At 42.8% G+C, this 25,723-nt stretch overlaps 1 protein-coding gene across 8 annotated transcripts in view; it reads left to right on the top strand.

Annotated features, from left to right (window-relative positions):
• Positions 1 to 25,723, top strand: part of ANO4 (anoctamin 4) — a 437,454-nt gene that overhangs the window by 259,190 nt on the left and 152,541 nt on the right. For all 8 annotated transcript variants that reach the window (XM_021092699.1, XM_021092697.1, XM_021092698.1 and 5 more), the window contains 2 exons: positions 14,733 to 14,833; positions 18,851 to 18,895. In XM_021092699.1, the coding sequence (XP_020948358.1) occupies positions 14,733 to 14,833; positions 18,851 to 18,895 (146 nt within the window). The remainder of the gene's footprint in view (positions 1 to 14,732; positions 14,834 to 18,850; positions 18,896 to 25,723) is intronic.

The raw sequence follows: 25,723 nt of genomic DNA, 5'->3' as shown, positions 1-25,723 counted from the left end.
CATATATTCTTTTTTTTTATAATTTTTTTTAATTTTCCCACTGTACAGCAAGGGGATCAAGTTATCCTTACATGTATACATTACAATTACATTTTTCCCCCACCCTTTCTTCTGTTGCAACATGAGTATCTAGACATAGTTCTCAATGCTATTCAGCAGGATCTCCTTGTAAATCTATTCTAAGTTGTGTCTGATAAGCGCAAGCTCCCGATCCCTCCCACTCCCTCCCCCTCCCATCAGGCAGCCACAAGTCTCTTCTCCAAGTCCATGATTTTCTTTTCTGAGGAGATGTTCATTTGTGCTGGATATTATATTCCAGTTATAAGTGATATCATATGGTATTTGTCTTTGTCTTTCTGGCTCATTTCACTCAGGATGAGATTCTCTAGTTCCATCCATGTTGCTGCAAATGGCATTATGTCATTCTTTTTTATGGCTGAGTAGTATTCCATTGTGTATATATACCACCTCTTCCGAATCCAATCATCTGTCGATGGACATTTGGATTGTTTCCATGTCCTGGCTATTGTGAATAGTGCTGCAAGGAACATGCGGGTGCACGTGTCTCTTTTAAGTAGAGTTTTGTCTGGATAGATGCCCAAGAGTGGGATTGCGGGGTCATATGGAAGTTCTATGTATAGATTTCTAAGGTATCTCCAAACTGTTCTCCATAGTGGCTGTACCAGTTTACATTCCACCAACAGTGCAGGAGGGTTCCCTTTTCTCCACAGCCCCTCCAGCACTTGTTATTTGGACCAGCTATATTTTAAGTGCTTAGTAGCTACAATATTGACAGTGCAACACTACCATTTTAAGTCACTGATATTTAGGGTTATTTGTTGCTGCAGCATAACTTTCCTGACTGATACACCAAACCATACATGCATTTTCTTCAAATATCCTGATACAGTCAGTTTCCTAGGCTCATTGTGTGGGTCACAGGGTTGAGGCAGAGTAACCAAGAGCATGTTGCATTAATGTTTGCTTAATTACACCACAGGGAACCTTGATGAAACATATGAAAATTTGTGCTTAGCTCTTCAGTTTGTCCCTCTCCTGGTTGTGGCCTAGAGAAGTGTTTACTTATGCTTCCTATAGCATAGATTTAAACCACATTAAAAACTCTGTGGTGGCAAGAAGATGAATTTTTCTGCCTAATAGTGTTTTAACAAGGGAATCCATCATGAGAAAAAGCTACACATAGCCTAGATCCCAAGATGTTCACAAATTAATTGAGGAGATGTTCATTCGCTGTGACTATGTGCTTAGTAATGTACTGGGTGGGGAAGTTGCATGGTTTCCCAGAGACAACAGTGAAATAATAATAATAATTTCAGAATTAATGGAGATAGAACCTCAGTTAGTTTTATATTGTTCCATAAGAGATTACCTCCAATTTAGAGGCTTAAAATGGCTCATGTTGATGATCTCGTAGTTTCTCTGTGCATCAGAAGTCTGGGTCCAACTCAGTGGGGTCTTCCAATCAGGATCCCACAGGGTTGCCATCAGGATGTCAGCCAGGCTGCATTCCTTTCTGGAGTTCAAGGTCCATTCACATGGTTATTGGCAGAATTTATTTCCTCGTGGTTGTCAGACTGAGGTTCCCATTTTCTTGCTGGCTGTCAATCAGGGGCCGCTGTCAGCTTTTAGAGGCTGCTCACGACTCTTTGTCCTCATAGGCCCTCTCACTACATAGTAGCTTGCTTCTTCCAGGCTAGCAGAAGAATCTCTCTGACCTCAAGACTCTCTTTTAAGGACCAACCTGATTGGTTCAGACCAATCCAGGAAAATCTTTTGACTAGCTCAAAGTCAACAGATTAACATCCAAATCACAAGAATGATATTCCCTTAAGTGTGAGGTTTTGCCCACACTTAAGAGGAAGTAGTCATTCAGGGTGTGCACTCTGGCGGGGTGGGACTCTTGGGGATCATCTTGGAATTTAGTGTGCCACGTAACTTGTGACCTAAAGGAGCAGGAGTTTAACAGGCAGAGAAAACAGCATATGAGAAAACCCCAAGAACATCAGAACCTTGATGATTTGGAAAGAGAAAAGAAAAAATGACACAAGACAAAGGAGTGGACAGGTCCTGCATTGGCCACCTTAGTGATCTGCCAGAGTGCTGTGGGAAACCATGGGTCCCAATGCATTTTTAGAGCCATGTCTGCTGTCAGCAAGAATATATAAGGAAGGAATGGAATTGGAGGGAGCCCAGCTTAGAGGATGATGGAGACTTAAAGGAGGAGGTTGGTGGTGGAGGAGGTGGGGAGAAGGGGACAGACTGGAGAGAAATGTAGGAGGTGGAATCAGTAAGACACAGTGACTGAATGTAGGCTAAGGAAAAAGAAGTCAGAGGTGACTCCAGGACTTGAGTGACTGGATGGATGGTTGTGCCACTTCCTGAACCTGGAGACACTGAGGGGAAGAGCAGTTTTTTCCAGAAAAATGCATCTGTCTTAGATGCATTGAGTCTGATGTGTCACTGAGACACCAAGGGTGGATGACATGTTGGCCATGGACATTGCTGATAGGGAACGCAGAAGAAGGGTCTGAGCCCAGAATAGGGACCTGGGAGACCTGAGACAATAGGTGACATCCAAAGCCATTGGGAATGGCTGTGGTCGTCCAGAGAGAACAGGTAGAATGAGACGAGAGTTCTGCATGGGGTCCTTGGAGAACCCCATTTAAAGATACGCCAAGGAGTTCCTGTCGTGGCTCAGCAGTAACCAACCTGACCAGTATCCCTGAGGATGTGGGTTTGATCCCTGGCCCCTCTCAGGGGGTTAGGGATCCAGCATTGCCGTGAGCTGTGGTGTAGGTCACAGACACGGCTCAGAACTGACATTGCTGTGGCTGTGGGATAGGCCAGCAGCTATAGCTCTGATTCGACCCCTAGCCTGGGAATCTCCATGTGCCTTCCCTGCTGCCCTAAAAAGCAAAATAAAAATAAAGATCCATCACACCATGTCACACACCCATTTCCCGTCACTGTTGCTAGTGTCATCTTCAAAGGGTAAACATTGTGAGCGCTAAGAACATACAGTTCCTCAGAGGCATTTCTCTACTGGCGCAGTGATTGAGAGAGAGTGTGTGCAGGTACCTGAGTTGTGGAAAGAAAATTGCCTCAGAATCCACTGAAGAGCTTTTTTGAACCATGCTCCGAAATTCTGATGAGTCCCTCAGGGAATCAAGAATCAAAAAAGAAAAAGAAACAAAAAAAGTCTTTTAAGAGACACATGCCCTCGTTTTTCAGAGAAAACCGAAGCTCAGGAAAGTACATGTCGTTTGCCCGGTGACACAGCTGGATGGACGGAGGCCCACTGAGAGGAGCCGAAATTGCTTGGAAGTTACTTTGAGCCCTTTAACCCTCCAGGAATGTACATTTCCCCATCAGTCTCAGAGCCTGGGTTCCAGATGCACCAAAAATTCTCGTATCAGCTATGAGTTAGCAGAATGATTATTGAGCACTCAGCAACATGAGGAGGAAGAAGGAAATTCTTAGTGAACAACTAGTGTCGATACAACCATGTCAGCTTCAGAAGCATCATGCTGAGTATTCTCCTCATTTTCCAGATGAGAAAACGGAGGCTTGGGAACTGGGTATGGTGACCAAAAACACACAGGGAGTGAGTGGCAAAACCGGGCTGCAAGATTGAACCACTGCCTTGCATTCATCTTTTTTTCTTTTTGCATTTTAGAGCCACACTAGCAGCATATGGAAGTTCCCAGGCTGTGGGTCTAAGGATGTTTAAGTGGAGCCACATGCACTCTTCGCTAGATGCCATTATACAATGAAGCATTTTTCCAAAAAATAAAAGGACAACAGAATTGAGTCCACCACGAAATGTATTCACTTGAGCCCCCGCTTCCTCTTGTGAGGCAGCGGTTTCTAAAGTCCAGCTGCCTTGGTAAGAATCTGGGCTCCTTCCTTGTTCCCTCTGCAACCTTTGCTGAGATCCTTGTGCTTTAGTCTGCATCTGCAGTAAAACGGGATAATAACGCTGCCTGCCCATGAAGATTAAGCTCTCTAACCTGTGCAAAAGCCCGAAAACACTACGGGGCACGTGGTAGGGCTTTGAAACCACACCCATGTCTACTGCTGCTTTTTTTTTTTTTTTTTTTCCCTTCCAAGAGGCTTATCTAAATTTCCAATTAGATATTACTCTCCCCTTTTTGCCCCAGAATGTGAGGAGTTTGCTTTGTTCTCCTGACATCATAGTTGTAGACCGTGACATCCAGGTAGTTGCCTGAGGGTGTACAGAACAGATGCTAGTGGCTACCATGATTTGACCCTTTTGTGAACCTGGCGGGGGTGGCGGTGGGGAGTTGAGGGGAGGTTTATGCCTCAGGCTCCCTGCCTTTGACTCATCTCCGGGGAACTTTCTTTGCCTGGATAATGGAACGGCCTTCTTTCCCACTCCTTCGGGTTTCTGTTCAAATGTCACCTTCTCAAAATGTTCATCCGTAGCACTCTGTCTAAAATAGCATCTCCTCCCCCCCCCTTACTTTCTATCTCTCTGACCTTTTTTATTCTTCTTCAAAGTGCACCGTCAGAAATCTTATACATCTGTTTTGTTTTTTTTTTCAGGGCCTTTCCTGTGGCATATGGAGGTACTCAGGCTAGGGGTCGAAGACAACTACAGCTGCCAGCCTACGCCACAGCCACAGCCATGCAGAATCCAGGCTGCTTCTGTGACCTATACCACAGTTCATGGCAATGCCTGATCCTTAACCCACTGAGCGAAGCCAGGAATTGAACCCGCAACTTCATGGTTACTAGTCAGACTCGTATCCGCTGTGTCGAGGGTTGTGTTTTTAATTGGAAGTGAGCTCTGGGGAGGCACAAATTCATTCTGTGGCATTCACAGCTGTCCTCCCAGCATCTAGAACAGTCTCTGGCACATAGTAGGCCCTCAGTGAAAGTTTGTGGACTATGTAGGCAGATGCCTGAGTGAGTGTTAAATTAATAGTTCACATGATGAGATGCATGGTCACCTGCAGAGACCCCCCCTGGTTTCCAGGTCTCCTTCTGCTGAACAAGTTTGGAGCACCCTGAATGATTGCAACCCCTCCTTTGCAGGTTGAAACTGAGGGCAGAGAATGGAAGACAAATACCATCTGATCTCATTTACGTATGGAATCTAAAAACAGACAAACAAGCTCATAGATATAGAGAACAGATAAAAAGATTAATGGTTGCCAGAGGTGAGGGTGGGCAAAACTGGTGAAGGGCATCAAGGGTACAAACTTGCAGTTATAAAATAAATAAGTCATGAGGATGTAACGTAGAGCATGGCTTTTTTTTTTTTTTTTTGCTTTTTAGGGCTGCACCCACAACATATGGAGGTTTCCAGGCTAGGGGTCGAATCAGAGCTACAGTTGCCGGCCTATGCCATAGCAACTTCCCCAAGTTCACAAGGCAGAGCTGTGGCAGCACCTGGCCCAGGCGTTCCGTCTCCCACACAGCAGCGCGTGGTTGACCAAACATGGCAAATCAAGGAGACTTGTAGGAAGTAGCGAAGCTTAGGTCTCTGGTCTTCTGTGCTCTCACAAAGTTCCAGCTCTTTTTAAGATGGTTTTCTCCAAGGTTACAAAAGGATTGGGGATCATCTTTTGCACTGCGGTGGCCTTTCAAATTTTGTCAGCCTCTTGCAGGGCCCCAGGATGAGTTAGGGTACCCTGGGCCAACCTAGACCCGTGGAGACCGTTTCCTAACAGACCTCTGCTTCATTCCCTCTTTCTGCTCACCTGTTCCCTGTCCTTCTTTGGCACATATGTAACATCAGGATGCTCTTTGTGGCTGAGAGAAGTCAAATGAGCTTGTAAGTGAGAGAGAGACAGGTTCCTTCAAACCAGGCATCCACTCTGAGATCCGTGGAGAGGAGCAGGGTTCCGTTCTCAAATGCACCTGCCTCCTCTGGTCCTTCCAAGCAAAAACCTCTCCATTCCTAATGTCCCATTAGCTGGACTTACATGGCCAAAACATGGCCAAAATTTGTAAACCAGGTAGGAAGAAAGAAATCTTGTTCCTCAATCAAAGAATTAACTTTTTTTTTTTTTTTTTTGCTTTTTAGGGCCACACCCTCAGCATATGGAGGGTCGCAGGCTAGGGGTTGAATTGGAGCCATTGCTGCCGGCCTACACCACAGCCACAGCAACGCAAGATCCGAGCTGCATCTTGGACCTTCGCCACAGCTCATGGCAATGAAGGATCCTTAACCCACTGATCAAGGCCTGGGATCAAACCTGCATCCTCATAGATTCTAGTTGGATCCATTACCACTGAGCCACCATGGGAACTCCCAAAGCATTAACTTTAACAAATATTTTAAAATTCCTTAACGAACCACATACCTTCCTCCATACCATTTAAAGAGCATTTTTAGTGCATGAAGAACTAGCTCAGGACTTTGAATATATTAAACGTCGTAGTCATCAGAAGAAATCTGAAGTAAGTGCTGCTGTTTTTCTCATTTTACAGATGAGAGAATTGAGGCTGACAGAGATTAAATCACTTGTTCAAGGTCACCAGCTACTACTAGCAGATCTGGCACTTGAACTCTAAATCCAGAACTGGAACATTTAAACACTACGCTATACGGTTTCTCTATTTTCTTTCATTGTCTAAAGAAAGGTTCATATCCTCATCTATCTCTTATTTTGTAATTCTGCTCAAATTCCACACACACACACACACACACACACACACACACTTATTTTATCTCCAAGGCTGGGGCATGTCAGAGGTAGGAATGGTCGTTTTTTGTTTTTTTTGTTTTTGTTTTTGTTTGTTTTTTTTTTTTAATGGCCACTTCTGTGGCATGTGGAGGTTCCCAGGCTAGGGGGTCAAATCCAAATGCTGGATCCAAGCTGCATCCGCGCCCCATGTCACAGCTTGCTGCAATGCCAGATACTTAACCTACTGAGCGAGGCCAGGGATCGAACCTGAATCCTCACAGAAACAATGCGGTGTCCTTAACCTGCTAAGCCACAATGGGAACTCCAAGTAATGGTCTCGTTTTTGCATATCCCAAAGCAGTCACCTTATTATAACATAAATGCCCCTTTCCTAGCACAAGTGGTTAATACATGTGCAATAAATATTTGATAAAGAAATGATTAACTAAATCCTTTTAAATTGCTTTCCTTTCTCCTGCTAGCTTTTCAAATGTGCCACCATTCTGTTTTGGTATAACTCAATCAGTGAAAATGGACTGGAAATGAACATAGATTGATAAAGATTTCCCGGAGTAACGTTTCTGTGGCAAATGTGATTTCTAGTACATTTCCTTTAGGTTGCACACACGCTATCCGTGTGTGCCTCTGTACAAGATTCTGATCTCATTCAGACAAACATCAGTGGTGGAATCATAACTCAAAATTGCAATGAGATTTTTCTTTGAAATCAGAGATGTGCATGTAATGGGGGCCTGGAGGGAGGAGGGCAGTCCCACCCCCATGCCCACCTGGGGAATTTGGGGAGATTGCCAGGAGTTGTTGTTGCCTGAGAATCCTTGGGTGATGTATGGGGAACTGCAGGCTGGGAACCGCAGGCATGGAGCAGAGAAAGACTCAAGCTGCTTCTGACCTATTGGCAAGATGCTCTGAGACGGCTGACAGCTTTCCTCAGCATGGACCAGGGAAGTCATGTGTGGTCTTTGTTCTTTGCTGCTGGTTTGTGTGTGGCAGGGAGGTGTGCTTGGGAGAGAGACATGACTTAGTACCCATGTGCCCATCTTGAACTCAGCTCTGACTCCAGAGAGCCAGTTCAAACGTGGAAGCTCCCAGATCCCTTTCAGGAAACAAGCTGGACACTGTTAGAGGTGGAATCACACCTCAGTTCTGCATCAGCATCAGAGTCAATGGCAGTGCCAGCAGGCAAAGGGGAGGCAGCCACAGCAGCAAGGATGGGAGGAGGGGCACTCCTGAATGAGCCGCCTCCAGACAGCAGCTCGGGTAGCTGCTGGAAGGGTTAATGAGCTGCCCCTGATTTACTTGACACAGGTCGTCACTTCATCCTTGTAGAAACCCATTCCTCCTAGCTTCTGCTTTGTCCCTCTCCTTGTTTCCTGCCTCTTTCCCTCCTCCCTCTCTGATGGCTTCTTTTCAGTCCCTTTTTTCCTTTTTTCTTCTTTTTTTTCTTAGAGTATAGTTGATTCACAGTGTTGTGTCAATTTCTGCTGTACAGCTTAGCGACCCAGTCATATATGCACATATGTATTCTTTTTCTCATACTATCTTCCATCATGTTCTATCGCAAGAAATTGGATATGGTTCCCTGTGCTATACAATAGGACTTCATTATTTATCCTTTCTAAATGTAATAATTTGCATCTACTAACCCCAAACTCCCAGTCCATCCCTCTTCCTGCCCCCTCCCCCTTGGCAACCACAAGTCTGTTCTCTATGTCCGTGAGTTTGTTTTGTAGATAGATTTGTTTGTGCCATATTTTAGAGTTCACATATAAGTGATATCATATGGTATTTATCTTTCTCTTTCTGATTTACTTCGCTTAGTTTGAGAAACCCCTATTTCTATCCATGTTGCTGCAAATGGCATTCCTATGTTCACAGCAGCATTATTCGTAAGAGCAAAGACATGGAAACAACCTAAATGTCCACCGGCAGATGCATAAATTAAGAAGATATGGTACATAGATACAAGGGAATACTATTCATCCATAAAAAAGAATAAAATATTCCTTCTCAGGCCCTTTTAATGGTTGCTTCCTCCTCTTCCAGGCCTCTAAATGTTTATGTGCCCCAAGACTCAGTCCTTACCCCTTGCGTGTACTCTTACCTTAGGTGGCCTCATCAAGCTCTGTGCCTTTAAACATCAGCTTCATTTCTGCAGTTCTCAGTAAGTCCCACCCTCTGAGAGCCATACTCACACATCCATTTGCCTACCTCAAACTGCTGTCTGACTGTTGTCCAGGCACCTCGAACAGGCATATCCTAAAGAAACCACTGTCTTCTCCCCCACTCTCCTCTACATCAGTGTGTGGTACTAACCATCCAGTTTCTCAGACAAAACAACCTACACATTATTCTAGGCACTGGGTTTTGTTTGATCAATCCCCAAGTCCTTTCAAATCCACCTCCAGGTAGATCTCAGGTCTGTCCATTTCTTTCTTCACCACATCCACCTTCTGGTTCCAGCCACCATCTTGTCTCACCTGGGCTCCTGGAATAACTTTCCTATTGAGCTTTTCAGTCCTATGCTCCCTCTAGAACATTCTCCATAGGGTACCAGAGTGTACTCTCTGAAACAATCAGTGCCGCCATCCCTCTGCCTTGAACCCATTGGTAACTTCCCATTGACCTTAAAGGATAAAATCCAGACTCCCTACCATGTTGAACGTGGCCTGGCAGAGTCTGTCCCAGCTCTCCTCTTCAGTGCTGTTGTCAGGTATACTCTCTACCTCACGCTTTGCAGGGTCCAATCACCCGAGCCTTTCAGTTTCTGGTATAATTTCTGGGTGTTTGTATTTGCTGTTCCCTCTGCTTGGAATGCTTTTCATTTGGCTTTTCCCATGACTGACACATTCTCATCTCTTGGATCTCAAGTTAGATGTTACTCCTGCAGAGATCAAACAGCTGATTGAAAGCAGTTGCCCCATTTCTTCTGTCCCACAGCCCTGTATCCTTTTCTTTTTTATCACTTCTCATAATTTAAAGTCATGTGTTTATTTGTTGTTTAAATCTGTCTCTTACTCCAGACTGTAAATTCAAGCCATTGTAATATAGCCAAGCACCTGGCAGAGTACTTTATATGTCGTAGTCAATGAGTGTCAGTTGAATGAATGAACGTCCTTGAGGGAACATGGAGAGGACGATGGAGGGACAGGAGATGGGAACTGGGGGCTTGCCTCTAGGGTTTCTTCTGGTTTAGCGTTGTACTCGAAGACTGGAAAATCCTTGTCAATTGTGAGTTCCTTATTTGTTGCATTCACAAGTTGTAACCACATAACGAGGAATGCTGTGTTCTGCCCACCACCGCCAATGTGGTGTGGCACTTCTTGGAGATGATAAGACTAACATGGTTTTGGATGTCCTATGAGAACCTCACCTGTATCATGCCATTTAAAACAATTAGATAGATAACTGTTGCTATCATTTCCCATTCTACAGTTGGACAGACTGAGGCACAGAGAGGTTAAATAGCTTGCCCAAGATCACATTGCTGCTGAGAGGTAGATGTGTGGATATGTACAGTCAAACCTCAGGACCTGCATTCCTAACTAACCTCTGTGGTCCAGCTACCCATGTGGCTCTGGACCCGTACTCTCTCCCAGTGTGACCTCACTCAGCCCCATGGATTTAAATATTACCTTTATCCTGGCCACATTGACTTTGTATCTTTGGCTCAGACTGTTCCCCTGAGCTCCAGAATCATTTATCTACCCACAAGACATCTTCTCAAGGTCATCTGAACTTAACATTTCCCAAACTGAGTTCATGACCTGCCTCCAGGCTCCTGCTCCCAAACCCATTCCTCCCTAAGGGTCCTCTTTTCAGCAATGATTCTGGGAGTTATGAGGTGTGGAGATATGTGCATCTGCATGTCTTTGAGAGGTGGATTGCTTGGGTTAGAGAATGGCATGGTATTTCTTTTTTTCCTTACTTTGCCTTATCTGACCTTCAAGGCAAAGACCATGATTTATATATCTTTGCATTCTCAGCATCTAGTGCATAAAAGGTATTCAGCATGTTCTTACTGCATGACTATGAAAGAAGGAATTTTTATGTGTGAATCTTACCTCTTTCTACTCCAGGTATTTTCCATGCTACTTTTTAATCTCTTCAGTCATTCTTCTAAAGAGATTTTTCCAAACTCCTCTAAATGGTCATTTTTCTTCTCCCCAAGGTTCTAACCTAAGGTATTTTTATTGTACTGTATTAAGGAATCAACTCTATGTTTCAGATAAAATCATTTTTATTTCTCTTCACTTTGGGGCTTGTACACTTGGATTTACGTGGAAAGGAATACTTAATAACAAGGAAAAACCTATTTAGATACAGTAGTGTCATCATTCAGCACTAGAGAAAAGAGTGGTAAATGAGCCATGTAATTAGCAATCATCTGTTTCACATTTATTTTTCTGGGCTGAAGTTCAGTTTCTCATTGAAAAATAGAATATAAGTAATAAGCCCCGTACACGCAAAGACACAGGCATGCATACAAACACATATACACACAGGACACACAAATAGACATGCATAATCATTCAAGGGAGTTTAGTTAACATTTTTCTCAAGATTATCTACAAAATCTTAAATATAGCTTAATTTTCCCTCTTTGTTTTTGTTGCTTTGTTTTGTAAAATATGAAATTCTTGGAGTTCCCATCGTGGCGCAGTGGATAATGAGTCCAACTAGGAACCATGAGGTTGTGGGTTCGATCCCTGGCCTTGCTCAGTGGGTTAAGGATCCAGCAGTGTGAGCTGTGGTGCAGGTCACAGACACGGCTTAGATCCCACGTTGTGGCTCGGATCCCGTGTTGCGGCTTGGATCCCACGTTGTAGGCCGGCAGCTACAGCTCCAATTCGACCCCTAGCCTGGGAACCTCCAAATGCCACGGGAGCAGCCCTAGAAAAGGCAAAAAGACAAAAAATAATAAAACAAATTAAAATAAAATGAAAATAAGATATGAAATTCTTTTCAGATTAATTTGTATAGAGAGTTCAACAATTATGTATCTTCAATGCACAAAAAAAGGCTGTGATTTATTTAAACCTCAGAGTTTTAGATGAAATTTCAAGGGAAACAAGGGACGCGGGTGTGGACTCAGCTTTGGGATAAACTTTCAATTTAGCTCTGGGCGAGTTGCTTGACCTAGTCTCTTTCCTCTTTTAAGAAAGTGAAGGAAAGCCTCTCTTACAAGTTTGGGAATAAAATGAGGTAATGTGTAAAAAAGTGCCTCTGAAATTATGAAGCAAAAAAAGGGATGATGGTCTTATTATTATTATAATTGAAATAATAAGAAAATGAAGTTTTTTATCATAACAAGTTATGAATGGATGCTGTGTTCTTCCCACCAGGAATCAAAGAAGTTGCTGTTTTATGTAGAAAATGGTTAAGATTCCACATTAGAATTTTGTTTGACTCAGTATGTGTTCAGATAATGAACTTGGCTTTTCCACACAGAGAATTGTGGCACTTAAGTTGTGCCCGAAGCAGAAGATAGTATTCTCCTCATGTTTTCATACGTTCAGTGGGGAGCTAAGAAATGGTTATCCTTGCAGTAGATTGTATATTTTCTGTACAACTAGCAATCACAGTAATTCCAAGAAGAGAGTGTATTCTAATTATACTCTGCTCTAAAAATCAAGGTTTGGTTGATTCTATGCATCAGTCACATTCCCCTTTTGTCTCCTTTATTTTGCACAGTTTTTCTCTTTCTCTCATGGGAAGATGAGAGAAGACATTACAGGTAGTGAGACCTTTTGGGAAAGCTAGATGGATTTAAAGAATTCCCAGTATCACCATAAAGCTTCCCTAATGAGGAAGCCACATAACCTTCCCGGACTCTGAAGTGGATCTTTAGTATAAACAAAAAGGCCCATTTTAGGAAATCTTGTCTTTCCTCTGCTTTATAACTTGGAAAACTGTGTCACATACAGCAAAACAAGTGGCAGTCTTCTCCAAAGCCCCCAAATGCCCAACTAATAAGCTTTGAGACCATCTTGAATCAAGGCATCTACGTATCCATGGGACACGGGCACCTTTGTGCACGCCATGTTTGGCCATGTCCACCACCCACATGCTCCTCCAGACTGCCCCAGGCTACGTGGCTCTAAGCACCCAGTGCAGGCAGGTAATAGGTTATTAAACAGAAAACAAGTTTGTGTGGAGACAGTCATTGCATCATTAGTGGTTTCTGGCTTGTTCATTCTCTGGGTGAGCACCTCATTTGCAGTAACCAGCTCTGTGGGCTCTAAGAGTCACTTCATCTTCATCACTTCCTGCTTTGTAGGATTCCCAGCTTTCACCTGGAGCAGGACTAACTGTTCACATTTCTCTCGATAAATATTGGTCGAGTGTACCCTCGGTAGCAGGCACTGTGCTAGGCCCAGAGGATTCAACCATGAATAATAGAAAATCCCTTGTCCTGGGGATGGGGGCGGGGGGTGGGCTAGAGTCAGGCATCTGCTTGTCCCAGGTTGAAAGATAAGACCTATTTCAGTCCAAACTGCCTGGAAAGTTTGATTTTTCTCACCAATATCATAGGGTACCCCATCACCACCACCATGGTAGATTTGGGCCCTGGCCCTCCTCCCCATGGAAAAGTCAGCATCACCAGAGACCCTGCGAGCCTTGCATTCGATACCAGTTTGGTCCTTGTAATGTCTTAAGGGTTCTTATGAGTTGAGTACAATATTTATGAGTCCCACAAAAACACCCTGAATGAACATATGAGAAATGAATTCTAATTGCACTTCATCTGCAGACTTAACCCAGCTCAAGTTGAGTTTCTATTTTTGTCAGTTGTGTAAAAATATCAGCTTGTTTATAAATACTGTTATAAGGAGAGTTCAGCCACGAAAGCCTGACATAATCTTAAACGGCCACATTTTAAATCAATAATCTTCAATTGTAAAAATTTAAATGGCCTGCCGTTCAGAAGCACCCTGCATTAGAAAGATATGGATAAATAATTGACCAGTTTGCTAATTTAAACTGCCCTGGCTTACTGTTTCTCATTTTTCTCCTACTGGCTTCCACAACCCATTCGTCCCTTGGGGAAATGACTTTCCAAGGAAATCTCCTAATTGGCGATGTCCCCTCAGCCAGAGGCAAAGAGCAAAACTTGCTGGGTGGTCAACAGAGTGTGAAGTCCTAGTTGTACTTCCCCAGAGGGAAGTTCTATGTTGATAAAAGCTCCAGAGGCGGCTAAGCTTTGGGGCAGAGAACACAGTCCTTTGAAAAAGCTGGGCTGATACCCAGATTTAAGATTCACCTCTCTTAGGCCCTTTCATCACCACCACCAACTTCTGCCCAGATGACTGAGAGCATCTCTTTTACTTTCTGCTTTCACTGTAACTCTCCTGTGTGCTTTATCCTCCACGCAGCAGCCACATGATCTTTGAACACCTTAATCAAAATGACTTCCCCGTGTTCCTAGAAGAAAGCCCGGTCCTCTTGTGTGGCCTGTGAAGCATCCACACTCCATCCCCTGCTCACCTTTTCAGCCCCTTCTCATTATCAGTCTTCATGATTAACACACTCCAGCCCCTCTCCTCCCCTTCCTGTTCCTCCACCGTAGGCCATGCCAGGGCCTTTGCACCTGCAGCATTCATCCCATGCTCTTTACCCACCTGGCTGCTTCTTTGCGTCTCGGCTCATGTGTCCCCTCCTCAGAGGGGACTTTCCTTGACCCTTTGCTGGTGCCCCACCCCAGCTCTTTCTCTCACAACTCTGTTATCCTCTGAACACCCACCACTCTCTGAATTTACCCCTCTGCTTTAAATTGTTTTTGCCTGTCATCTTTTCTGTGTATATTTGCAGACTGTAAATGCCATTCCTCTCTCTTCTGTTTCCAGCTGCTTCTCCAGTGCCTGGCACGTGGCAGTATGTTGAATGGATGCATACACACATAAGGACCCAACTATGGCCCAAGAATACCCCCAGTCTTAAACTCTGTACAAGTTCGTGTGTTCTAAGTTCCAGCTCAGCTTAAACCATAGGAGATGTGAATATGCTTTTCAATGTAGTTTCTCTTTTCTGTTTCAGTCCTCTCTAATAAATAGTGACATTATCTTTGTGAAGTTGCATGCCCCATGGGAAGTGCTTGGAAGATATGCAGAACAAATGAATGTAAGAATGCCTTTCAGGTAGGTGTGAAAGTATTTTCCCCTCCACTCTTTCTGCTGCTAATGTACTGCTCTCTCAAATAAAATAAAACTGGCATGCAGGTTGGAACGCTATTAGAGAAGGAAATCCTTGAAATGTTTCAGAAATGCAATACGTCTTCATGGCCAATGATGACTTCATGGCTTTTTGTGAAAATGTCCAGCTGATTCAGTCCTCAGAAGGTAAATAGTTTAAGTGCCAGCGAGAAAGAAATATTTTCCAAGTGGCATTTTCATTTCCAAAGTGCCATTTTTAAAAACCTGTGTGCTGCTTCTTTGAATGGTCAGACCCCAGGATCAGTGGTGCAGGTCCTTACTGACTGTTCCCTTCCAGAAAAAAAAATTAAAATCTGCTTCCGTTGAAACAAGTTCCAGAAATGTCAGGAAAATGGCATCTTATTTTTTAAAACGACTTGTTTTTAAATTTTAAAGTCAGGTCATAAATACTGTGCAAACACAAGCATCGATATTTATTCCCAGGGGAAGAGAAGCTACTTTGCATGAAGATAAATAACTTTGCTTAATTATTGAGAAGGTTAATTTTCTTTATCTCACAGTAGATACCATTATGTTCCTATTTTTCCTATAGGTTAAGGAAAAGTGATCATTGGCTAGATGGAAAGGAAATAAAGTATTAAACCTCAAATTATAAATGCCAAGTTATGTGGGAATAATGAAATCTCTTAAAGGAGATGGAAGGCATTTGTACCAAGGACAGTTCCAAAGAGATTAGAGAATTAAACACTTTTGGTTCCCACTTTGCCAATAAGACCAAGTCAGAGTACAGAAATCAGGCAAATTAGTGCCAATTCTAAAGTATATCTCTTGGGATTTCCCATCGTGTCTCAGTGGTTAACAAACCCGACTATTATCCATGAGGACGCGGGTTCAATCCCTGGCCTCGCTCAGTGGATTAAGGAACTGGCACTGCTCTGAGCTGTGGTGTAGGTCGCAGACGCGGCTTGGATCCCATGTTGCTGTGGCTGTGGTGTAGGCCAGCAGCTACAGCTCTGATTGGACCCCTAGCCTGGGAACCTCTATATGCCGCAGATGCGGCCCTAAAAAGACAAAAAAAAAAAAAAAAAAAAAAAAAAAAAAAAAAAAAAAGGTCAAAAATGGATGAATAAATAAAGTATACCTCTTAATGAGCTGTGGAAAGTTGTCAAGACAGAGAACCATCTACATTCATAGAAACGAAAAGGAGCTAGGGACACATTTAGAGAAGGGTGATTTCCGTTCATAGGCCTGTAATGTATCTCCCTGGTGCCTCTGATTTTCTTTGTTTACTTGTCTTTATGTCCTAATACCAATTTAAAATGCAGGCTGGGATTTCTAGCATCTATTTTCCTGAAGGCAAAATTGTCAAGGGAATTGAGACATAGTTCTAAACTCTTAATTTATTTTTGTATTTAAAATGTTACAAAGGAAATCTTAGAACATAAGGATTTTTAAAAAACAATATATAGCTGTATATATTTATAATCAATTTCATTTCCATTGAAAGTTGTTAAACTATAATTATAATTAATGCCAGTTATTTATCAATGTGGATTAATACTATGTCACACTTAAGGACCAAATGGAAAAGAATTCCTATGCTTGGATAGAACCATATATCAGACCAACCTCTTACAGCCAACAGAGCTAAAAAGGCTACCGTTTGATAAAAGAAAGGTAGTAAAACCTAGCGACTCTGATACACAACCTTACCTCCCTCCAGCCCATGCCATAGCAATCTCATCAAACTTTCTGCCAGAACACAGTTCTTGAGCAAAGAACCCAAGCAGAATGTGGAAACTTGAGTCCTGTGAATGCACAGCAAGTTCCCTTAGCACCCAGAAGCATTTCATCTCTGAAGGGCCCCATCGCAGGTAACATTTCTATCTGCTCATTACATAGCAGAAAAGTGCTCAAGTGCTGCCTGCAAGCAGCATTAATACTTTGCATATGCAGCATTCAGAGAATGAGTTCTAGGCAATAAAATGAAAACCGTAATAACTATGAATAATAATCTTTAATGTAGGAATTCCTGCAGGACAATATTTTAGGAGAAAACACTGTTAACATGTGGGTGCTAATTGGCCTTATTAATATTGATGTGACTTTACCTAAACATGGCTTCACTTTGACGCAACTTGATGCATTTAAAATTAATGCTATCATTTTGTCCAACGTTTCAGACTAATAACTCTAGCCTAAGGAGGCATACGTATTTCCAAGGAAGGAATTGCCCTGCCATATCGTTTCGACAAAATGTTCAAACATGAATTTGGATGGCTCTTTAAATGCCTCCAAGAATCATATCTGCATTTATTATTTTCTGTAGGCTGCACTTCTGAATCCCAGATTTAGTTATCCTTGGGTTTTTATTTTATAGTGTTTAAAAGGAAGTCGAGGAATAGATTTCTTATGAGAAATTGTCGATAAAACCTGCTTCTCCTAAATACCTATATGTCCATGGATACATTTTTTTAATAGACCGCTTTTAGAGCATTTTTAGGTTTATAGAAAATTGAATAGATAGTACAGAGTTCCCATAAACTCCCTCTCCCCACACTTACAGTTTCTTTAGTACAGATACCCTTGCATTAGTGTTTGGTATCTTTGTAACCATTGCTGGACCAATATTGATACAGTGTTACTATCTAAAGTCCATAGTTTACTTTAAAGTTCACTTTTTATCTTGTGCAGTTCTCTGGCTTTTGACAAATGCGTAGGGTCACATATGCCCAATCATGGTATCAGGCAGAATAGTTTCACTGCCCTTAAAAGTCCCCTTTACTCCATCATTTCATCCCTTCTTCCCTCAATCCAAACCCTGGCAGCCACTGATCTTTTTGTTGTCTCTGTAATTTTGCCTCTTAAAAGCATGGGATATGTTTTTAGGTTTTCACAAATATGCAAAATAAGTTTTGGTGTATGAACGTCTCCTTTTCTCTAAGCGAGATAGCGCAGTAACAGTTCAGAGTGCATATCAACTGTGTTTATTTCCTGACTACCCCATTGGTTGAAGCCCAAAATATGGAAAGGGAGATTGCATTTTAAATCATCTAACGTGTGTGCTCTCCATTCAGACCATACCCAGAATTTGCATTTGTAATACTTTTTAAAATGCAGGCGTTCCTTCTGTGGCTCGCGGAAATAAACTTACCTAGTATCCATGAGGATGTGGGTTCGATTCCTGGCCTTGCTCAGTGGGTTAAGTTTCCCACATTGCTGTGGCTCTGGTGTAGGCCAGCAGCTGCAATTCACATTCACCCCCTAGCCTGGGAACTTCTATATGCTGCGGGTGTGGCCCTAACAAGACACACACAAATGCAGATATACAGAAGTATAATAGATCCTTAAAAGTCTGATTTTTAAAAAATACTTTTCCAAGATTCCTTGGTTTATGTCTTTAAATCACCTATGTGAAGGGCACTGGTTAGGCAGCCTGCTCTAGTGTGGTTTTTTGCAGCAAGTTATTAATGCTTGTTTGTGTCCTTCCCATACTGTTTGTAAAATATATACATATTTTTATATTACCCTTGCCTATAACAGATAAGAGAAGCTTTCTCTAAACTTAAAGTGCTAAGTAAATGTTAGTTAATATAATCATGTGCCCATTAAATTATATATGTTGCCAGCAGCCTGGCAGTCCGTCTCTGTATCCTGAAAAAAAAAAACAAAACAAAAACTTAGCTTAGCTGAATTCGTACTAGTACCAACTGCTCCAAATTAGTGCTCTGCCCTGGTTCTGTAGCTGAAGAGCAACCATACAAGATCCTGGTAATGAGGAGAGGAAGCAGTGTCGATGGAAACTATTTCATAAGATTTCACAACTCAAAAATGCACGCCCGACGTTCCCACTACATTTCTCACTGTTAATCTCTTTTTAGTTTTTTCTTCTTCACCTCTTACAGGCTTCTATCTTCAATCTCCTTTCCTTCCTTGCTAGTTCAAACTGTAACTGACGATGGGTTTTCTTCTCGACTGGCTTCATTTTTGCTGTTCTTCCAGGAGAAAAATCTATTACCTGCCCCGCCGGTACAAGTTCATGAGCAGGTTAGTAGCATGCTCTGTCATGATGGTGTTTGCTTCAGTGGTTGACCTGTGTGCTCCAGCAATGACAAGGAATGCAAGCGGGGGAAGACAGGTCTTTGTCACCTGGAAAACTGGCTGCCATGCCCAAAATAGCTATGGCAGGTCAGCCTGGGGGGAGGCAAAAAGCAAAGATGGAAATATTCCTCTTTGAATCTTCCCTGTGACTTCTCCACACTTGGGATGACAGAATTCATCTGCAGGTGTGTTGAAACTGTGTTGTTGTCTTTTTTCTCCCCATTCTGCTAGAGAAATTACCAGAAAGCCCAGCTTTTTAGAAAGCATCTTGGGTCTGAATTTTTTTTTTTAATCCATGCAAACTCCTCCCTCCACTATATCTAACTTGAAATCTTGAAGTGCAGACAATCACCCTCTCAAAAAGCAGATGGTGGAGCTCCCATTGTGGCACAGCGGGTTAATGATCTGGCTTGTCTCTGTGGTGGCAGTTCAATCCCCAGCCCCGTAGAGTGGATGAAGGATCCGGCATTGCCACAGCTGTGGCATAGGTTGAAGCTGTGGCTTGGATTTGATCTCTAGCCTGGCAACTTCCATATGCTGCAGGTGGGGCAGAAAAAGAAGAAAGATGGCTTCTCAGCACCGCCCACCCCACATTGGGCCGGGTCCTCCTATGTTAGTCATATTTTGTTAATAAAGTATGCAGATGTACCCTACTGAGAAGCTTTCCTACTCTCTTTCTTATCCCTCATCCCCCCCCCAAATAATTCTGGTTGGAGATTGCCTTTACTGAACTACGTATCCTTCCAAAGCTTGTTTCTCCTTGGTTTTTGAGCAGCCAAGGATTCAGGGGAGGCATTAGTGATGTCCTTTAATTTGATTCTGATTATTGGCAGTCTAATTCAAAACTTTTAATTGGTCTTATGTAATCATTCACCCTGAGCTGAGCTGGTAGTTAAACTTGGAAACCATTGCTTTTGTCTGAAAATCTTAGAGTTCAGTACTATGAGACATAAGACTCAAGTTGACTCTGTTTATATGGTATTCACAAGCATAAGAGTAGTTGATATGTTTTAGTGGGTTTACTCAAATATATGTGCACTCAACAAAATATGGCATGAGAATGGGCATTTAAAAAAATAAAATGAGGTGTGGTTTCCAAAAATTTCCAAGCAGCATCCTTATTAGCAGTTCTTCTTTCATCAGGCAGTTGCCATGGCATTTGGATTCACCACGGTGAGATTAGTCCCTTGTCACATAATGACCTTCTACAAAAACCTGATGTACATTTTAGCTTATTTCAGTAGTTCTCAATTGTTCTCAAACAATTAGCATCACCTGGAAGGCTTATTAAAACACAGATTGCTGGGCCTGTGCTATAATCCATGACGTAGATTGCTCTCTCTCCACCTGGAAGGCGTGTGAAGGCAAGGGTTGCTCATCCAATTCTCTATTTCTAGTGCCTAGCACATGGCAGGTGGGGCAAATGAATGAATGAATCTCCATACACATGTGTGAGGATTTGCATGGGGGAAAAGGAGGTCACAAAGAAACGCACAGACAAACCAGGGCTGCCTAAAGTGTCATACATAGACTGGGGACTAAAACATCTGCTCCCACTATGGGGAAGAGGCGAGCCATGACGGCTTGAAAGAAAATGATGGTAAAAGAAACCATGTAATCTCGAGGTTGGGTGGGATATCACATGTCATAAGTCCGGTCACTCATTAGCTATTTGAACCTCTACTATATGAACAGCCAGCTCATATCTGAACATTTCTGAAAAGAGGGAATTCCTGAACCCGTCTGTGAATACCTGACTTAAAAAGTTCTTCCTCAAAATAAGCCACAATCTCTCTCTCTTTAGCTTTCCCTCTAAAACACCCAGATTGTAGTTCCACTCCCTGGAGAGGCAAAAGATAATCTACAAAGTAAAACTGCAAGGTATATGGGAAAGATTGTGAAATGATAGGCAAAAGACTTAGCTCTTAGCCAAGTATTTGGTAAACAGGAGATGATGGCAGGTAGAGGGGTTTCTATACTAAGGAACTGGGAGGTAAAAGAAGAATGGAACCTCGAAGGAATACAGGTGTGGTGAGAAAGACGATGATTTTTGTTTTAACAATTCCGTGTTATGACTCACGGTAGATCTTTGAGGTGCTGACGTCCTGAAGCCTTTTGAAACTGATAGCAAAGGAAATAAAGCTAAAGCTGAAGCTAGAGAATCCTGCCGGGGAGACAAGACCGGTAGGGACTATGACCTTAGCCAGGGTAATGGATGGAATTTCCCAGGTCATGATGAAGGGAGGGAAGAGAAGAGGGCAAGTGGCAATTCCCTGGAAAAACCTGCTTTAAGGAGATGGGAAGAAATGGGGAGGGGGAGATGAAAAGGAACAATTTAAGGAGGAGGAGACTGAGGGAGGGCGGTGTCAAAGTACCATGTGAGAGGTGCCACAAGAAGGGATGTTGTTTAGCGACCGATGGATGAGAGATGAGAATTGATTTTTGGTCACCATGGTAACTGCCATGCTAGTGGAGGGCTGGTTCTCAAACTTCAGCATGCATCAGGATCCTCTGCAGGGCTTTTTAAATACTCAGATTGCTGAACCCATCCATCCCCGAAGGTGAGGCTCAATAATTTGCACCTCTGTCAAGACCCCAAGTGATGCTGATGTTGCTGGTCTGGGGCTAGTACCTTTTGAGAATGATGACTATAGAATAGAGGTTAACAGAAACCAAATTATAGCTGGTGGCGAATGGATGAGGTGCCGGCAAAAAAAGAGGCAGTCAGGGTTCACTAGTGCCTTGATAGGTTTTGTAGCCAAAAAGGAGAAAGAGGGAATGGGATTTAGAACAGGAGCAAGAAGAGGAAAACAGAGGAGGCTGTGAACATGTGACCAGCACATGTTCTGCATGTGTGGAGAAGGAATGTTGTGAATAAATAAGATTGTGGGAAATCCTTGTTTCTTGAACTAGAAGAACAGCTTACGAAACACTAATTTTTGGCCTAAAAAAGTTGATGCTACCCAGGTATATAAATCACCACCATAGAAGAATCTAGCCCTTAGAAGGCCCTGGAAGACTCTGGGGGAAAAGATAAAAGGGAAAAAATCCTACTTATGGTTGTGTGACACGTTGTTTCGGAATGGCCTTGTAAGGTAAGCTCCACTGCTTAGCGCACAGGATTAAGTTTGGGACATAAATGTAGTGGTGTAACGTATTGAAGCCCACTGTCCAGTGCAAATTTTTAAATGCAGTTTGTCAGGACATTTTGTATCTACTTTAACCCTTCGCTTCACCTCAGAACAGGTTGATTTAGATGCTGAAGAATGTGTGTGTCTTTATAGCCAGGTATGATGTTACAAATTGAAGGACACAGCTATAATTTATTACCCGAGTCACACACCAGGAGTACCATATTGACTTCCAGTATTTGAAAATTCTCATGTCATGCGAAATATGGATATTTAATTTAGCTTTTAGTTTCATTCATACAAATGCTATTTCACTTCATTAATCCATGAAAGCGCCCTTGAAACAAACTCCTTTCAGGTTCAGAGAAATGAATTAGAAACGGTGGCGTTTCTGAGCAGGCAGAAAAATAAAGCATCATTCCACAAACGCCTTTATTTGGAAAAGCCATGTGATACCACAGAGCACACATGTAGTTCAGGTATGTGTTTTTGGAGTAAATGCTCTTTTCATTCACATGCTTGGTCTATTAAAGGACTCTTACCTTTGGGCAGGCTTACAGGTGTGATAAACTGCCTATCCAAGAAAGAAAGGAAATGTATCCTCTTTCTTCTGCCCTTTTATTTTATTTTTTTTTTTGCCCCCACCAAATAGTACAAATGTAGTCTGCAGAAGATGTGCTTACAAAGTAACAAATCTGATGATTGTGGGTGGCTTGTATGTGTAGCTGAAGTCTCATTACTACTCAAGTCATTTTCCCTCTGCTCCCCCATACATGTCCTGCCTGAAGTTCTTCTTTGCGATGCCTGGCAGAATGAATGCTGGACCCTACTGCATTACACATTCAGTGCCATCCCAATCTTAGCAGATGAGTACACAGGCAAAGTGACAAAATGGCTTGGATATCTCCAGCCTCATCCTAAATTATTATAATTATGTAACATATATATGACATTAATATATGTCAATGTTTCCAAAACTTTGGACTCTTCTGTAAGATATTTACGCTGTGCCCCAGTTGGTAGCCCTGGTGACCTAAAAGAATGGCATTAGCTTCCAAAGATCCCTAACCCTTATCCAAGGAGAGGCTGCAAATACTTGGCTTGAAGAAGAGGAAAAAGAAACGCAAGCCTCCTGTTGTCTGCTTCATTTACTCTAATGCAGGTTTGTGTATAGTGCCTCCATTAAAACACAAACAAACAAAAAACCAAAAAAAAAAAAAAAACCCTCATCTCTAAGTGCTCTCTGGGCATATTATCCCTGAAAATGTAATCTTTGTTTGAAACCTGATGCTATTATTATAATATTCTTGTCTGGGGAAAAGCTGGTGTCTGTGCAAGTGGCCTGTTTCATTTAATTCAGCCTAATTAACTTTTTAGTATAAATTCTCTCCTGGGTTGTTAGGGGTGCAAAGGAAAGGCCCTTGTTTTGTTTTGTTTTTGCTTCTTGGGATATATCCTCAGCATCCAGTTTGGGATTCTGCGCATAGCCAGTGATTTATAAAGGCCCGCAGACAGGTTAGCCAGTTAGAAGTGAAGTCCTTTGCATGTGGCCTTTTCTGTAATCAGCATCATCCCTGAAGGCGGGTAGGATTGTCTGCCCTTTACAGCTGAGAAAACTGAAGTTAAGTTGTTTTAGGCAGGACCTTCCCAAGGCACATTTCTGAGGCATACCCTGCAAAGGTACAGCCCCGCAGAGGTGGCAGGTCTTTGCCCATTTGTTTGTGCTTGTGCTGTGCTGCCAGCTCTTCCCAGTTTCCAGGATCTCACCTGTCATAAACGGGCATTTGGGGGAGGACACTGAACTTACCATCAAAACAACTTTCTTAAGAAAGTAACTCACCTTTTAGTCCAGATGTTAACTTGACAGGTCAAGGCCACAGATGCCCAAGTGGATGGTCCATCTTCTCTTTATTGATTTGCCTGTGTTGTGTAAGAGAGCTTTGGCTCAGTAAATGGCAGAAGTGGAACAAGGTGACAGTGTATCCAACCAAAATCAGTGCTGTCTTTTCCCTGTCAGAGGAGACTTTATAAAGTAAGTCCCACTCCTGTATTGAAGGGACAAATGGAATGCTTCCCAGTTATTGGTTTCTTGACTTTTACAGACCAAAGTAAACTTCAGGTTTACCTGTTTGGGAATGTCTGTGAGATGCACAGACCTCAATATACAGGTGAGAATCATAGCTCTTGAATGTCTGTTGAGAACTTGGTAAATGAAAGGTCATTGTCATCATTGTTTTCTTTGTCCTGGAAACCACCACTAAGTTGAGCATTTTGTACATCCAGGGCATTGTGCAAACACTTATTTATTATCACCAATGCTTCCTTCTGTCATGGGTGTGTTAGATCAGAGAGTTTTAGTTTCTCACCTAGCATGGCACTCACCACTTTCAAGCTGGGCAATAAGGATGTGAATCTACTTCCAGATAAATCCAGAGTCATCATTCTATATGAAAGCTTTCCATTATGTGCTGTGAAAAGGAAAGCTCTTTATTAACCCATTTCTTTAAAATGATATAGCCAAGATAGTATTGCTGAAATTGCCACCAACATGTATTTAGAGAGCATCCAATTAGATCATTTAGGGGATGAGGATACTAAGGCTTGTTGAGGCTAAAAGGTTTATTCCAGGCATCCAGCTTGAGTCTCACTTTTTCCAGCCTGGTGGCTTTTGCACTGTGTCTCTCCTTTGCAAGGGAGAAGGGGACCCTCACTGAAGTTGAGAGGCATGGTATGAGGACAGCAGTGGATTTGTGGAAGAGTGGCCACTTGTCATCCACCCACGGAGGGACAGACCTTTGTTCCCAGAGCCACTTACCTGGGAGGTAGGGGCAGCGTGTGGAACATTGGCCTCAGCCCTTGGGAGCCTGGCTTGCCGAGATCAGGTCTCAAGGGGAAGATTGGATGGAGACTGTTTTGAGAGGTGTGTTAGTTTCTCATCGCTGTTAGGACATATGCTGCACCCTAAGCTGCATAAAACAACACAAATTTATTAGCTCAATTCTGCAAATCAGACGTCTGAGTTGGGACAAGTTTCAGCTGGTTTCTCTTACTCAGGGTCTCAGAGGCTGAAATCAAGATGTTGGTGAGCCTGGCTCTTGTCTAGAGGCTATGGGGAAGAACTGGCTTCCAGGCTTATCCAGGTTGTGGCACAATTCAGTTCCATGAAGTTGTAGGACTGAGATCTCTGTTTCTTGACTGGCTATTAGCCAAAGGTCATTCTCAGCTTCTAGAAGCTTCCTATGCTCCCATGCTTTGTCCCCTCCATCTCCAAGTCAGCTTTGGCTGGTTGAGTCCTTCTCACACTTTGAATCCCTCTGCCCTCCCCTCTGCCTTGTCTCTCCTGTCTCCAGCCAGAGAAAGTGCCCTGCTGTTAAATGGCTTAGTGACTCAGCGGATCCACCTGAATATTCCAAATGCTCTCCCTGATTTAACCTTCCTTACATCTGCAAAGTCCCTTTTGCCACATCACATGACATATTGCCAGGTTCTGGGGATTAGGGTGCAGGCACCTTTGGGAGGCTGTTCTGTCAAACAGAAAAGGACACAGACTGCTGATCACATCTGAAGAGTTTTTCTTCTCACTGTGAGCATGCAGCCTGGCATGTGTGATGGAACTGGGACAATCCATGCTTCATCTTGCTGC

The sequence above is a fragment of the Sus scrofa genome, chromosome 5 (genome assembly GCF_000003025.6).
Source record: "Sus scrofa isolate TJ Tabasco breed Duroc chromosome 5, Sscrofa11.1, whole genome shotgun sequence".
Lineage (NCBI taxonomy): Eukaryota > Metazoa > Chordata > Mammalia > Artiodactyla > Suidae > Sus > Sus scrofa.
The sequence above is the reverse complement of the archived record's forward strand: the minus strand, read 5'-3'. Positions and strand labels throughout refer to the sequence as shown.